We start from the raw sequence: 14,910 nt of genomic DNA, 5'->3' as shown, positions 1-14,910 counted from the left end.
TTTTAATCCATGACGGCGTAGTGTGTTACTAATGGTTTTTTGAGATTGTGGTCCCAGCTCTCTTCAGGTCATTGACCAGGTCCTGCCGTGTAGTTCTGGGCTGATCCCTCACCTTCCTCATGATCATTGATGCCCCACGAGGTGAGATCTTGCATGGAGCCCCAGACCGAGGGTGATTGACCGTCATTTTGAACTTCTTCTATTTTCTAATAGTTGCGCCAACATTTGTTGCCTTCTCACCAAGCTGCTTGCCTATTGTCCTGTAGCCCATCCCAGCCTTGTGCAGATCTACAATTTTACCCCTGATGTCCTTACACAGCTCTCTGGTCTTGGCCATTGTGGAGAGGTTGGAGTCTGTTTGATTGAGTGTGTGGACAGGTGTCTTTTATACAGGTAACGAGTTCAAACAGGTGCAGTTAATACAGATAATGAGTGGAGAACAGGGGGGCTTCTTAAAGAAAAACTAACAGGTCTGTGAGAGCCAGAATTCTTACTGGTTGGTAGGTGATCAAATACTTATGTCATGCAATAAAATGCTAATTAATTACTTAAAAATCATACAATGTGATTTTCTGGATTTTTGTTTTAGATTCCGTCTCTCACAGTTGAAGTGTACCTATGATTAAAAAAATTACAGACCTCTACATGCTTTGTAAGTAAGAAAACCTGCAAAATCGGGCAGTTCTCCCCACTGTATGTGACCCGTTTCAGGAAACTAGGTGTCTTTTGCAAGTCAAGCCTTTACAGGAGAGCCATTTGAACATTTAAAAATATATTTTTATCAAAAAAAATAAGAAACGTGTATGCAATCTGTACATATACCAATACATTTTTTAAATTATAAGCCTTGTTGGTTAAGCCGCAGAAAACGCTAGCAACCTTCCCACTAGATAATGAGATATGTCGAGTGAGGAGTTGGGATTGGTCTGCCATATAGAAGGCTTCTGTCAATTCGAGCTGGTCAGTCTGTGTTGGTAATCCTGTCAAACACGTTTTTTTAATTTTATGTGTCGTGTAGTGGCGCTGCATAAGTGTTGCTCTCCACTTTCTGGAGGATTGAGTTTTGAAATCAGTGGAATTAGAGTATGATATCTTAAGAGATGGAGAAAACACCTGTCTAAGGATTACATCTTCAAACTAAGGGCAACCGTGGCATGGCATCTGTTTTTATTTTTTATTTTTTATTTTACCTTTATTTAACCAGGTAGGCAAGTTGAGAACAAGTTCTCATTTACAATTGCGACCTGGCCAAGATAAAGCAAAGCAGTTCGACAGATAAAACGACACAGAGTTACACATGGAGTAAAAACAAACATACATACAGTCAATAATGCAGTATAAACAAGTCTATATACAATGTGAGCAAATGAGGTGAGAAGGGAGGTAAAGGCAAAAAAGGCCATGATGGCAAAGTAAATACAATATAGCAAGTAAAATACTGGAATGGTAGTTTTGCAATGGAAGAATGTGCAAAGTAGAAATAAAAAATAATGGGGTGCAAAGGAGCAAAATAAATTAATTAATTAAAATTAAATACAGTTGGGAAAGAGGTAGTTGTTTGGGCTAAATTATAGGTGGGCTATGTACAGGTGCAGTAATCTGTGAGCTGCTCTGACAGTTGGTGCTTAAAGCTAGTGAGGGAGATAAGTGTTTCCAGTTTCAGAGATTTTTGTAGTTCGTTCCAGTCATTGGCAGCAGAGAACTGGAAGGAGAGGCGGCCAAAGAAAGAATTGGTTTTGGGGGTGACTAGAGAGATATACCTGCTGGAGCGTGTGCTACAGGTGGGAGATGCTATGGTGACCAGCGAGCTGAGATAAGGGGGGACTTTACCTAGCAGGGTCTTGTAGATGACATGGAGCCAGTGGGTTTGGCGACGAGTATGAAGCGAGGGCCAGCCAACGAGAGCGTACAGGTCGCAATGGTGGGTAGTATATGGGGCTTTGGTGATAAAACGGATTGCACTGTGATAGACTGCATCCAATTTGTTGAGTAAGGTATTGGAGGCTATTTTGTAAATGACATCGCCAAAGTCGAGGATTGGTAGGATGGTCAGTTTTACAAGGGTATGTTTGGCAGCATGAGTGAAGGATGCTTTGTTGCGAAATAGGAAGCCAATTCTAGATTTAACTTTGGATTGGAGATGTTTGATATGGGTCTGGAAGGAGAGTTTACAGTCTAACCAGACACCTAAGTATTTGTAGTTGTCCACGTATTCTAAGTCAGAGCCGTCCAGAGTAGTGATGTTGGACAGGCGGGTAGGTGCAGGTAGCGATCGGTTGAAGAGCATGCATTTAGTTTTACTTGTATTTAAGAGCAATTGGAGGCCACGGAAGGAGAGTTGTATGGCATTGAAGCTTGCCTGGAGGGTTGTTAACACAGTGTCCAAAGAAGGGCCGGAAGTATACAGAATGGTGTCGTCTGCGTAGAGGTGGATCAGGGACTCACCAGCAGCAAGAGCGACCTCATTGATGTATACAGAGAAGAGAGTCGGTCCAAGAATTGAACCCTGTGGCACCCCCATAGAGACTGCCAGAGGTCCGGACAGCAGACCCTCCGATTTGACACACTGAACTCTATCAGAGAAGTAGTTGGTGAACCAGGCGATGCAATCCTTTGAGAAACCAAGGCTGTCGAGTCTGCCGATGAGGATATGGTGATTGACAGAGTCGAAAGCCTTGGCCAGATCAATGAATACGGCTGCACAGTAATGTTTCTTATCGATGGCGGTTAAGATATCGTTTAGGACCTTGAGCGTGGCTGAGGTGCACCCATGACCAGCTCTGAAACCGGATTGCATAGCAGAGAAGGTATGGTGAGATTCGAAATGGTCGGTAATCTGTTTGTTGACTTGGCTTTCGAAGACCTTAGAAAGGCACGGTAGGATAGATATAGGTCTGTAGCAGTTTGGGTCAAGAGTGTCCCCCCCTTTGAAGAGGGGGATGACCGCAGCTGCTTTCCAATCTTTGGGAATCTCAGACGACACGAAAGAGAGGTTGAACAGGCTAGTAATAGGGGTGGCAACAATTTCGGCAGATAATTTTAGAAAGAAAGGGTCCAGATTGTCTAGCCCGGCTGATTTGTAGGGGTCCAGATTTTGCAGCTCTTTCAGAACATCAGCTGAATGGATTTGGGAGAAGGAGAAATGGGACAGGGAGACGCAGCCATCATGCATGATGATGTATATGGGTGCAATAGTCTAGCTAGCTTCATTTTCAGATATTACACGTTTCTAATTTTGACAGAAAGTGGTTTCATTTCAAGCTATAGTGTACTGTTAGCTAGCTAGTGAACGTTAGCTGGCTGGCTCCCTAGCTAACGTTACATGTATGATGTTATTATTCGTATCCCAGAGCCATTTGCTTTGCCAGTTAGAGCCTAATGTTAGCCAGCAAACATTGAACCTGGTTGGTTAGCTCCCAGCAGATTCATGCAAGGTAGTAACAACATGATTGGGCACTATGTGCATTGTTTTTTAACTAGCTAACGTTAGCTGGCTGGCTCGTTAGCAAATGTTACGTGACGTGTGTGATCTTACATGTGGTTTACCTAGCTAGCTACATGTCTTAAGCTAAAGTGTACAACACCCTTTGAATATGGCCGGTGTCAGTAAACGTTGGCAAAAAAGCGTAATGAAATTGTTGTCAGCAGAGCTGGTTAGGCTGTTTTCATGTTACCCAGAGGTAAACAAATCATCGGCCAGAGCGTCAAGTGTGCGCTTCAGTTGCAAGATTCTCTATTTATTCTAAAATAAGTTGGGGGGAAAAAACTGTTGGTGTTCACACGTGTACTTGTTTGATTTACAATTGCACAGGACCAATAACAAAAAAAGATTGTCCTGTACAAAAGTATTTAAAAAATCGAATTAATTTGGTTCTAGACAAGTGATTCTCATTTATGTGTAATTTATCTCACCTGTGGTAAGTTGCAGGTACCTCTGAAAATTAAGGAATCAAAATTCTAAAACAACAAATGTAAGTCATATTTTACATTGCTGGACACATATCAATTAAGCAACCGTCAACTAATTGATTCAGAAAAACTTGTGTTGAACTGATCTGTAGAATGTGATATGGTTGCCTGTGTCTGGGTTTCTGTTGTGGCTGTAGGTGTATGTGTACTGTAAATGTAGTTGCTCGTAATGTTAGGTGGGTGTTTTAACTGAAAATCCACCATCTGGCTGTATCCTCTATTCTCCAACTCATAGTAGTGATGTATTGTCTTTCAAAGACATTTATCAATAACAGAAGGGGGCTAGGGAGAGTAGGGGGCTCAGGTCAAAACACAAGCTGGAATATCATTTGTCAGAACACAGGGTGCATGTGTGCATGTATGCATGTATGTGGGGGTGGGTTGGAGGGGGGTTGTACTCTCTGTCATACTTTAATGGTTTTAATATGTCCATTTCAGACATCAATCTAAACCTGTGTATCGGTGCCAAAACTTCAGCCTCCCCTCTGCGAAGAGCTAGTTTACTATTTTTCCTGGGCTACTATAAATATATTGAAGTGCGGGCTAATTGGGTACACATGTATAAAACTGTAAAAAATAAAAAGGTAGACAAGAGGAGAGGGAGAGACAACCGGGAGCTTTCAGCAAGGATGTAATTGGTTTATTATGCTCTAAGGCTGTTTAGCCAGACCCAAACAAAAGGTCCCCGTCTGAAACATAATGTCACTACATGGCAACAAAGCACTCCACCCTGGCACATGCAGAGACGAGCAGAGACTTCCTCCTTATCACCTCTCTCTCTCTCTCTCTCTCTCTCTCTCGCTCTATGCACATGCTCACCAGTGGCTAAGGACTTGTAATTTACTGTGACACTCCTGTAGCATCTTTAAGTGAGGTGAGTTGTTTTCACTATAAAGTTAAAGATGTCCCTCTCTCAGGTCTTAGGTCTGTTGTGTTGATGACAAGATGTGTCCCTGCCTCCCTTGACTGCCCAGATAAATTAGCCCATCTCGGAATCCCCCCCGTTCAGTAGGGAAAGATTACTGATGTTAATTTGACCTGCGAATCAGCCCAAGTGGAACGAAGCAGGAGTCAGATTTGGAAGCTCTGACTCAGTCGATGTTAATGTCTCGCCACGCTCGGAGACGGCTGAAAGACTTTAGTCTTTAGGGGTGTTCCTCCCCCCATTTCCCTATATAGTGCACTATTTTTGACCAGAGGTCTATCTGCCCTGGTCAAAGAAGTGGACTATGTAGGGAATAGGATGCCATTTGGGACGCCGGCCATGTTGATGGAATAACCAAGAGAGGCCCGGGCCAATGGTTGCAGGTAATAGACTCCTGATTGCACAGACCTTTCCTGGCCAATCACGTTAAGCGACAGTGAAGGGCATCTGTTCTGGTTCCGAAGCCGGGATAAGCTCACATGGCTGTAGTGACGGCCTACCTTGATGTCGCCATGTCGAATAGGGGGGAGAGGAGACGCCGGAGTGTGGAAAGGTAACTGCTGTCATATTTTTTTTGTCTTTCTTTGTCTCTCCACCACCTGTCTCTCTCTTGTCCTCTCTCCACCTTCCCCTCTCTCTCACTCTTTCTCCACCCCCCTCTCGCTTCCCTTCTCCCTTCCTCTCTCCCTCTCTCAACCCCCCCTCCCTCTCCCTTCCTCTCATCTCTCTCCAGATGTTTGTGAAGACACTGTTTGACTACGAACCAGCGGAGGACAAAGTCATCCCGTGTAAGGAGGCGGGTCTGGCCTTCAAGAGGGGAGATATCCTTCAGATCATGAGCCAGGATGATGCAACCTGGTGGCAGGCCAAACAAGACAGCCATGCCAACCCCCGCGCCGGCCTCATACCCTCCAAAGAGTTCCAGGAGAGGTGAGTGAGCTACCTAGACAGATCCTAACTACCTACCCCCATCCCACTCCCTCCTGTCACCCTCTCCCCCAGCCTTGTCCCCTTCTAACTGTTCCAGGAGATGTGAGCTACGGGTCAGACGGCTCCTCTACACCCTCTAAACTACTTCAACTCCACCTCTCCCCCATAACCCCCTGTCCTCCTCACCCCCTCCCCCATAACCCCCTCCCCCATGGCACCCCCAGTACAAGACCCCCCCCCCCCCCCAACTCCCTGTCTTCCTCTCCTCTCCACCTTCCCCCCTGGCCCCTCTCCCCTTTTCTCAGCCAGAGGCCAGGGTGGGGCCTGTCTATATGCCTGTCTGTCTGCCACCCTCATTACAACCCCAGCCCAGCCCTAGTGTTTCACTGCCGTCACAATGAAAGGAATGACTTTTTCCCTCTCTCTCTTTCCTTTCCCCCCTTCCATTCCTCTCTCCGTTTGACTTTTTCTTCCCTTTCTTTCGCCTGGCCTCACACTGCCAAAATACTTTGGATTTCCGCGCACGTCTGGCCCGAAATGAGTAATGACAGAAAATGATAGCACTGGTACTGATCCACTTTGGAAGGGGAGCGGATGGAAAATCGCACAGTGGCGTGCTTAGATGGCTGCTGATGTGCAGCACAGGGCTGGAGGGCTGGGGCAGTTTCTTGGCGGCCGACAAGCAGCTTTTTCAATAGCAGGCATTGTGTTTTTTGTACTTTCTTATCCCACCTCTCTCTCTTTCTCCCTCTTTCTCTCTCCCTCCTCTCTTTTTCTCCCCCTCTCTCTCTCTCTCTTCTGCTTCTTCTTCCCTTTCTTTCTTTCTCTCTCTCTTTTTCGTCCAAAAGAATGAACTGAATGGATATTTAAGAATGTTTCTGGGTATCATAGCAGAAAGTGTTTATTAATCCCAGTGCGGCTGTGAAAGCTAATGGTTTTATTGTGCTTCTTCTCCCTCTCCTCTCTGTCGCTCTCCTCTTTCCTCTCCTCTTCTAGAAGATTTGCACTGCGTCAGCCCGCCACCCATGTTTTTCAGGCCCAGAAGATCTCCAACAGAAGATCATGTAAGAATATATCACGGCCACACACACAAGCACACCCAGAGATCATCTATGCACATATCTCCTGCCACTAGCCAGTCACTCCCTCAGTGGAACAGAACAGGTGCCTTAGTGAGGGCCTTCAGCATACCTGACAGGGAGTACATGGGGATAGCTGTCAGGAGACTGGTCCACTAGGCTCATATGTTTATGATGGATTAACGATCAGGTGTAAGCCCTACACTCTGAAACGCTACAAGGCTGCAATGCTGGTGCTCGTCTAGGGAAATGTTGTGTCTGGCTTGCTCCCTCGCACCCTCCCTCTCTCTGTGTTGATATGTTGTATATTTGGGGCTGCCCTCTGGAAAACCTCTCCCTATCCACTATAAGTGCTGCTCTGCCAGGTTTAATGAAGAATTACTGATCCGATAGGAAGGAGACTGTATGTGAGGATGTGATAGGGGCTCATTCTCAGAGCTGTAAATGAACCACCCGCTAGCTGAGCACAGCTCTGGTTTACACATTAACGTGTTTTACTGTGTGGGAACATGTGGTCCTTCTGCCTCAAGACTGCACCACACACACACACACGCACACACACACAAAGACTCCCTGAAACCGACGGCCAGGCAGTCTCACGACAACACACACAGACTGACAGAACTTAGCTAGGAAAACAAGCGGCTGGAACAGACAGAGGCCTCAACACTTCACTATTTCACATGTTAACTCACTAATAGCCACACACACTTACCTGGTGCTGTAATAACACTGTTATTATGACACTTTACAATATTAACAGTGAAGTGATTAACAGGTAATTACAAGGTAATTAACACTTTAGACAGAAACCAACTTTGTCTGTCCCGAGGTGTTTATTTCCCCATGCAGCCCCAGAGCTAGCTTGTCAGAGTGTGTGTACACAGTACCTCTCAGGCATGTCAATGTGTGTGTATGTGTGTATGTGTGCGTGTCAAAATGTGTGTCTAGTACTGTGTGTACACACTGCTTCTCAGGCGAGGAGGTGTTTATTCCTTTTCTCTGTTCCCTCTCTCCACCTTTTCGTCATGCGGCCTTGATCCCTCCCTCCATCTCTCTCTCTCTTTCGATCTCTCTGTGTGTTCTGTCAATCTCCACGTCTGACACATATCCAGTAGTAAAGCCAAGGAGCAAACAGGTTCTTTACCGTAACATATAATATTACTCATCTGGTTCCTAAACATATGAGCAGAATACAGATGCTGCTGGATTGGATCTGGTCTGGTAGCACATACAGCGTCCATGTATAAAATAGTCTAATATAACTAGTGTATATAACTAGGCTTCTCCAAGCTTTGATGCTGCTGATGGTCATTAGTAGCCTACCAAACTTGCTAACTGCCTGGTACTCAGCACTCTATTGTCCCTCTAATCACTCTGACATCAATGCAAATGTCATTGAAAATCTAATCAAACACTTCATGAGAGCCCATGAGCTCATGTTGCGCAACATTTCTATAGACTATGCAATTGTGTGAGAAAACAGAGTAATGGCCTCTATTAAAAAGAGGAGGATCCCATCAGCTTTCTATAGGCTAGACCTACTATATTTATTTCTCAACTTTCCTAATATTAAGCACACTGCTTACCTTTGCAACAGGAGTATAGTCTACCTGGCTGGGATGAAAACTAACGATGGGAAAAGCATCCTCCATTCACTATTTAAGTGCATAGATAACATGTATTATTTCCCTCTGCCCCTGTTCTGAGTGAGGTGCATGATAATAGTCCATTCTAAATTAAAACTAATTTCACACATATATTATTTACTATATGTAAAGACAAGATTCAATTAAGAGTAGTCTGAGGGGTGACAGTATTAGCCAATCACCTGTGAATGATACAGTATATTGACGCTTGTAAATGATGCCCAGCTTGTTTGCATTAAGGAAAGAAACAGCGCTTGTCTTTTTTTTTTGTGACTTTTTCAAATCATAGTCACACAACTCATATAGCCTAGCCCATAGGCCTATGTGATTTGATAAGGTTTGTATCACAACTAAAGTGGCCAAATAACTTCTTAAAATGATGCACATTAATCAACTTTGCAACCGAAGTTTCAATTTTGGGGAAGAACATTTTCACCATAAAAATGCACTTTTATAATAAAGCATTACATGCATAATCACATTTGCGGCCCCTTTTGAAAATGGTGAAATGTATTTTGATGGTGTAGGCTTTATTAAATTGATTTATTCAACTAAAATATAGATGTTCCAAACGTCTGCGACAGTGGCTTGTAGGCTATACATGGAAGCCAGGAGATGCTAAATGTGTTTATGTTAATTAAAGGTCAATTACTGTGAGACCGGCAGTTATTTGCTTGACAATCACCGGCTGACAAAAAGTTATGACCACCAAAGTGCTACACACGCGCTGCAGTAGTAGTATGTGATACCTGTGTATGTGTCCCAAATGGCACCCTAGTCCCTATATAGTGCACTTCTTTTGACCCAAGTCCTATGTGTTCACTATAAAGGTAATAGGGTGCCATTTAAGGGACACACTCTCTTTGAGCAGTAGGTTAATGTAATGCCTGGGTGTGTGTCGTAAATACTGGGCGGCCGTACAGTATGATGAATATAATGTACCTGTGTTGAGTAAGAAGTCCCAGTCTCAGGGTGTGTCCCCAATGGCACTCTATGCCCTATGTTCCCTATGGGCCATTGTCAAATGTAGTGCAAAGAGAATAGGGTGCCATTTGGGACATTATCAGATTTTGATGTATGAGCTGGGAGCTGTTCTCTACTACTCTACACTCACATACTCTACGGTACTCACTGTACTCTATAGGAGTTACTGGACATATTGTTTGCACTGTATAGGAGCCATGTCTACTTATGTTTAGCTACCCAACACCAACCCTCTCTGAGGCAACGTAGAGAATGACATAACACAGAAGAAGGAGTGAAGAGAGGGGGAGCCAGAGAGAATTGGTAAGAGAAAGGGTAGTAGAGAATCTGGAAACGGAGGGGAAAGGTTCAAGAGAAACCGAACAAGAGAGACTGGAAACATTGTGGGGAATGAAAGGGGGAACCAGAGAGAAAGGGAGAGTTAAAGAGAGAGAAAGATCAAAAGGCAGGAGGTGAGAGAGAGATTCAGAGGCATAAGGAGAGAGTGTCAGAGAGAAAGAGAAGAGAGAGAGTATGTGACCCTATGGTAGCCAGGTCAGGAGGAGGGGAGGGCGAGTTCCTCTGGTTTAGACCAGGCTCTAGTTCAGTCAGCCCTGTTTGGCTCTGGCCAGTCATAAAGCATTAGCTATTTGAAAGATACCAAAGATACCTGCTGTTACAGGGGGAGATGTGTGTGTGTGGGTATGCGTGTATGTGTGTGTGCAGAGATGCGTGCATGCACCTTTGTGTGCACGTGAATGTGTGTGTACATACTTGTGTTTGTTTATGTGTGCCGGGGGTCCGGGGATCTTAGTGTTACCAGCCCAGGATCAGGAGCTGTCTCCATCGGCTGGAACAATATTGATCTTGGACTGAAACGGCCTATCTAGCTTCACTTAACCGTGTCCATGTAGGCCTTATAAATAGTCTCATTCTCCTTCTAAGATGTACCCTATGCTGGAATAATGTCGATTTATGCCTTAAAACATTTGGTAGTAAAAAGCTTTAGCCTCAGTTGCTTTTTTTTTTGAATAGCATCCATAAACATAGTTTATTTTATTTATTATTAAAGTATTTTTTCCTGAGTTTCACGGTGGCTAGTCTAGGCTGGTTTTGATACCTCTCCCTCCCTCTCTTTGTCTCCCCTTCCACCCTCACTCATCTTTCGTCCCTCCATCATTACCCAAACCTTGAATCATGTCCATCTGCTGTTCTTCTCTTTATCCTCTATCCTCTATCCATCTCGTTCACTCTCCTATTTCTCCTCTACGCATCCTCTCCTCTACCCTCTCCTACTCTCCTCTACCCTCTCCTACTCTCCTCTACCCTCTCCTACTCTCCTCTACCCTCTCCTACTCTCCTCTACCCTCTCCTACTCTCCTATACCCTCTCCTACTCTCCTCTACCCTCTCCTACTCTCCTCTACCCTCTCCTACTCTCATCTACCCTCTCCTACTCTCCTCTACCCTCTCCTACTCTCCTCTACCCTCTCCTAATCTCCTATACCTGTCCTCTCCTCTATCCATCATCTCATTTCCTCTTCTTTCTCCACGACCCAAACTCTTCTCCAGTCTGACAGAGGCTTGACAGAGGCTTGACAGCCTGACAGCTTCCTGAGCGATTTTACTATAGCATGTCTCTCACATGCAAATCCCCTATAGCTCGTCTCGCCATACATTATTATAGCACGCCACGTCTCTCCATACGTTTGATATGTAATCACTCCCCTGTCTGACTGTATAGTAGTTAGGAGTGCTAGCCTAGCTGCCAAAAACGTGGGTGCACTTATAGCTCACCTTGAGGCCTTCTCTGTCTCTCTCCCTCCACAGGTTACTGTTGTCTCATCAGACACACGCTCACTTTCTCTGAACTGCTGAAAGATTTAACCGTTTTTAAATGGAATACCACTAAGTGCCCATGAACCTGGCCTTCCCTCAACTTATATAACTATTTCCAATCTCAATTCAAATGTATATAACTATTTAAAGTCTGAACTGAAATGGTCACATACAGAGGAGTTCAAAAACAGTTGAATCCAGTTTAAACTCAGTTCTATTTCAGCCATGAAGGTTGTCGCGATAATGTTCGATAAGAGACCACACTTGACATAGTGTTTTGAATGGCCTCACAACTAGCTGCTTCAAGTTTTAGTATTACAAATAAATAATAAAATAATAAAACCGTCAACATCAGAACAACTCATAACACAGTGTGTTAGTTATTCATCTCTGTGCGTATACATTTCTGGATAGACACTCATTATTAACATTAATTCTAAAACGCAATCATAAACAGATTACAGGCAGAGGAGATCAAAGGTTCAAATGCAAACCAGCTCCCCTCGTTACCGGCGGTTATGGCAAGACTGTACACAATCTATCTAACCGCCGTCGTTCCAATCTCTGTCGTATGAAAACTATCTAATTTCATGTCATCTGGAAAATTCTGCCCGCCCCGGTCTCATCCTGACCATAAAAAGGTTGAGTTTGTTCAAGGGAAGGAAAGAAGGAAGGCCATCTCCATCTGTGTGTTGGCCTCAAGGCAGAGTGACATCAGCCCATAACTCAGAGGCATTCAGAGCGTGTTGACTGGGGGTCATTCCACAGCCTCTTCACCGGTAAGGGGATAGCTGAGAAATGAGTCTCGCTGCCAAGGAGGAGGAAGATGGAGGGGGACAGACAGACAGAGAGAGAGAGAGACAGAGGGACAGAGAGAAAGGTGGAGAGAGACAGGGAGCTGGAGAGAGGGACAGAGTGACGGCGGGAAGGAGAGAGGGAGAGACTGGATGAGTGGGTCAGTGGCCAGGTAAAGAGCTCACTGCGTGAGGAGAGAAGACATCTGCAGGATAGGACAGTGCTGAGCTGATGCATGGCCTGTGTTGGGAATCCCTGCCCTGTAGTAACCAAAAAATTGCCGTGTCCAACAAATCAAAATATATTTGAGATTCTTCAAAGTAGCCACTCTTTGCCTTGATGACAACTTTTCACACTCTTGGCATTATCTCAACCAGCTTCATGAGTTAGTCAACTGCAATTAATTTGAATTAATAGGTGGAATGTCTTCCCTTCTTCATCTGTTTGAGCCAATCAGTTGTGTTGTGACAAGGTAGGGTTGGTCCAGAAGACAGCCCTATTTGGTAAAAGACCAAGTCAATAGTATTGCAAGAACAGCTCAAATAAGCAAAGAGAAATGGCAGTCCATCATTACTCTAAGACATGAAGGTCAGTCAATCCGGAAAATTTCAAGAACTTTTAAAGTTTCTTCAAGTGTAGTCGCAGCAACCATAAATCGCTATGAGGAAACTGGCTCTCATGAGGACCGCCACAGCAAAGCAAGACCCAGAGTTTCCTCTAATGAACTCATCCTCTGCAGCAGAGTTACCTGCCTCAGAAATTGCAGCCCAAATAAATGCTTTGCAGTGTTCAAGTAACAGACACATCTCAACATCAACTGTTCAGATGAGACTGCGTGAATCAGGCTTTCATGGTCGAATTGCTGCAAAGAAACAACTACTAAAGGAAACCAATAATAAGAAGAGACTTGCTTGGGCCCAGAAACACGAGCAATGGACATTAGGCCGATGGAAATCTGTCCTTTTGTCTGATGAGTACAAATTTGCGATTTTTGGTTCCAACCGCCTTTTCTTTGTGAGACGCAGAGTAGGTGAATGGATGATCTTTGCATGTGTGGTTCCCACTGTGAAGCATGGAGGAGGTGTGATGGTGTGGGGGTGCTTTGCTGGTGACACTGTCAGTGATTTATTTAGAATTCAATGCACACTTAACCAGCATGGCTACCACAGCAGTCTGCAGCGATACGCCATCCCATCTGGTTGGCGCTTAGTGGGACTATCATTTGTTTTTCAACATGACAATGACCCAACACACCTCCAGGCGGTGTAAGGGCTATTTGACCAAGAAGAGGTGTGATGGAGGGCTGCATCAGATGACCTGGCCTTCACAATCACTGACCTCAACCCAATTGAGATGATTTTGGATGAGTTGGACTGCAGAGTGAAGTAAAAGCAGCCAACAAGTGCTCAGCGTATGTGGGAACTCCTTCAAAACTGTTGGGAAAGCATTCCATGTTAAGCTGGTTAAGAGAATGCGAGAGTGTGCAGAGCTGTCATCAATGCAAAGGGTGGCTACTTTGAAGAATCTCAAATATAAAATATTCTTCTTCTATACACTTCTTTGGTAACTACATGATTCCATGTGTTATTTATAGTTTTGATGTCTTGCCTATTATTCTACAATGTAGAAAAAGAGTCAAAAATAAATAAAAACCCTTGAATGAGTAGGTGTGTCCAAACTTTTGATTGGTACTCTGTCTCTGTTTCTTGGAGCACACAGCTCCTGCAGTAGCATAGCATCCACCAACCCAGGCCTTCTCCTGTCAGAGTTTTCTCCCCCCCAGCCATAGAATCCAACCACAGAGACACCATAGAGGCTAGATGTGAGGCAATGTCCCCCTCTCCCCTTTTATTTACCCCTCTTCCCCCCTCCATCTCACCCCTCTGTCACCCTTCTGGTGAGGTTTCATTGTGGAGCTCTGTGACATGTGATTCCAATCCTCTCTCTCTCTGTGTGTCCCTCTGGCTCCGTGGGGTGCCTTGGGGCGTCCAGTGACAGTCTGACTGCACTGCAAGAGCTATAGCCTCATGCAGCGTGGGCGGTCATGATGGCTCGACTTCTCAGTAAATGATAGGCTCTACTGTCACAGCAGGCCCCGGCGCGTAACGACAATACCAGCACTACTTTCTTACTCTCTCGTCTCTAGAGTAGACAGACTACTGCTCACAAAATGTAGGTCTGGAGGACCAAAATATAAAAGTCCCTTATTAACTAAAACTTGAAGATTTTGGCCGGCTACCGCTGTCTTTTCTAGTAGCTACCATGCGCTTCGTTCTCTGATTTTCCCTGTCAATACTTCATCCTGCGTGACGTTATCACATGGTTTTCCATCGGTCGAAGAATGCAGAGGAATAAATAGTTGCTACTAAACTTTCCTCGTTGTGTGCAGATAGCCAGGAGATGAAAGTAGCGGCACAGTGTAATGAGTTCAGTTGGCTTTGAAGGTCGATAGACATCACTGTCACGCACATTCTCTACTTCCCTCTCATATACTCTCATTCCTTTTTCCCTCCCTCTTTCACCTCGCTCTCTTTCTCAGCCACTGTTCTCTGATCTCTCTCTTCAGTCTCTTCAGAAGCTGGTTTTACTTAAGATGTCACATTACAATAGGAGGAGGCAGCATCTGAGAGAACATTGCTGTGAACACACACTAACATGTGAAACAAGATGTCAGATAAAGGCTTCTCATTCACATTACCCTATCCCACTTAAAAACAACCCTTCACCACGAGAAGCTTTTAGCGTGTATCCTAACCTCCTAA

The 14,910-nt window shown here is 44.7% G+C and overlaps 1 protein-coding gene across 2 annotated transcripts in view; it reads left to right on the top strand.

The window, feature by feature from the left end:
* The window catches only part of LOC109899553 (MAGUK p55 subfamily member 7), a 258,023-nt gene that overhangs the window by 181,149 nt on the left and 61,964 nt on the right, over positions 1–14,910 (top strand). For both annotated transcript variants that reach the window (XM_031835938.1, XM_020494890.2), the window contains 2 exons: positions 5,628–5,824; positions 6,821–6,888. In XM_031835938.1, the coding sequence (XP_031691798.1) occupies positions 5,628–5,824; positions 6,821–6,888 (265 nt within the window). The remainder of the gene's footprint in view (positions 1–5,627; positions 5,825–6,820; positions 6,889–14,910) is intronic.

Source organism: Oncorhynchus kisutch, linkage group LG11 (assembly GCF_002021735.2).
Source record: "Oncorhynchus kisutch isolate 150728-3 linkage group LG11, Okis_V2, whole genome shotgun sequence".
NCBI classification, from domain to species: Eukaryota; Metazoa; Chordata; class Actinopteri; order Salmoniformes; family Salmonidae; genus Oncorhynchus; species Oncorhynchus kisutch.
The sequence above is the reverse complement of the archived record's forward strand: the minus strand, read 5'-3'. Positions and strand labels throughout refer to the sequence as shown.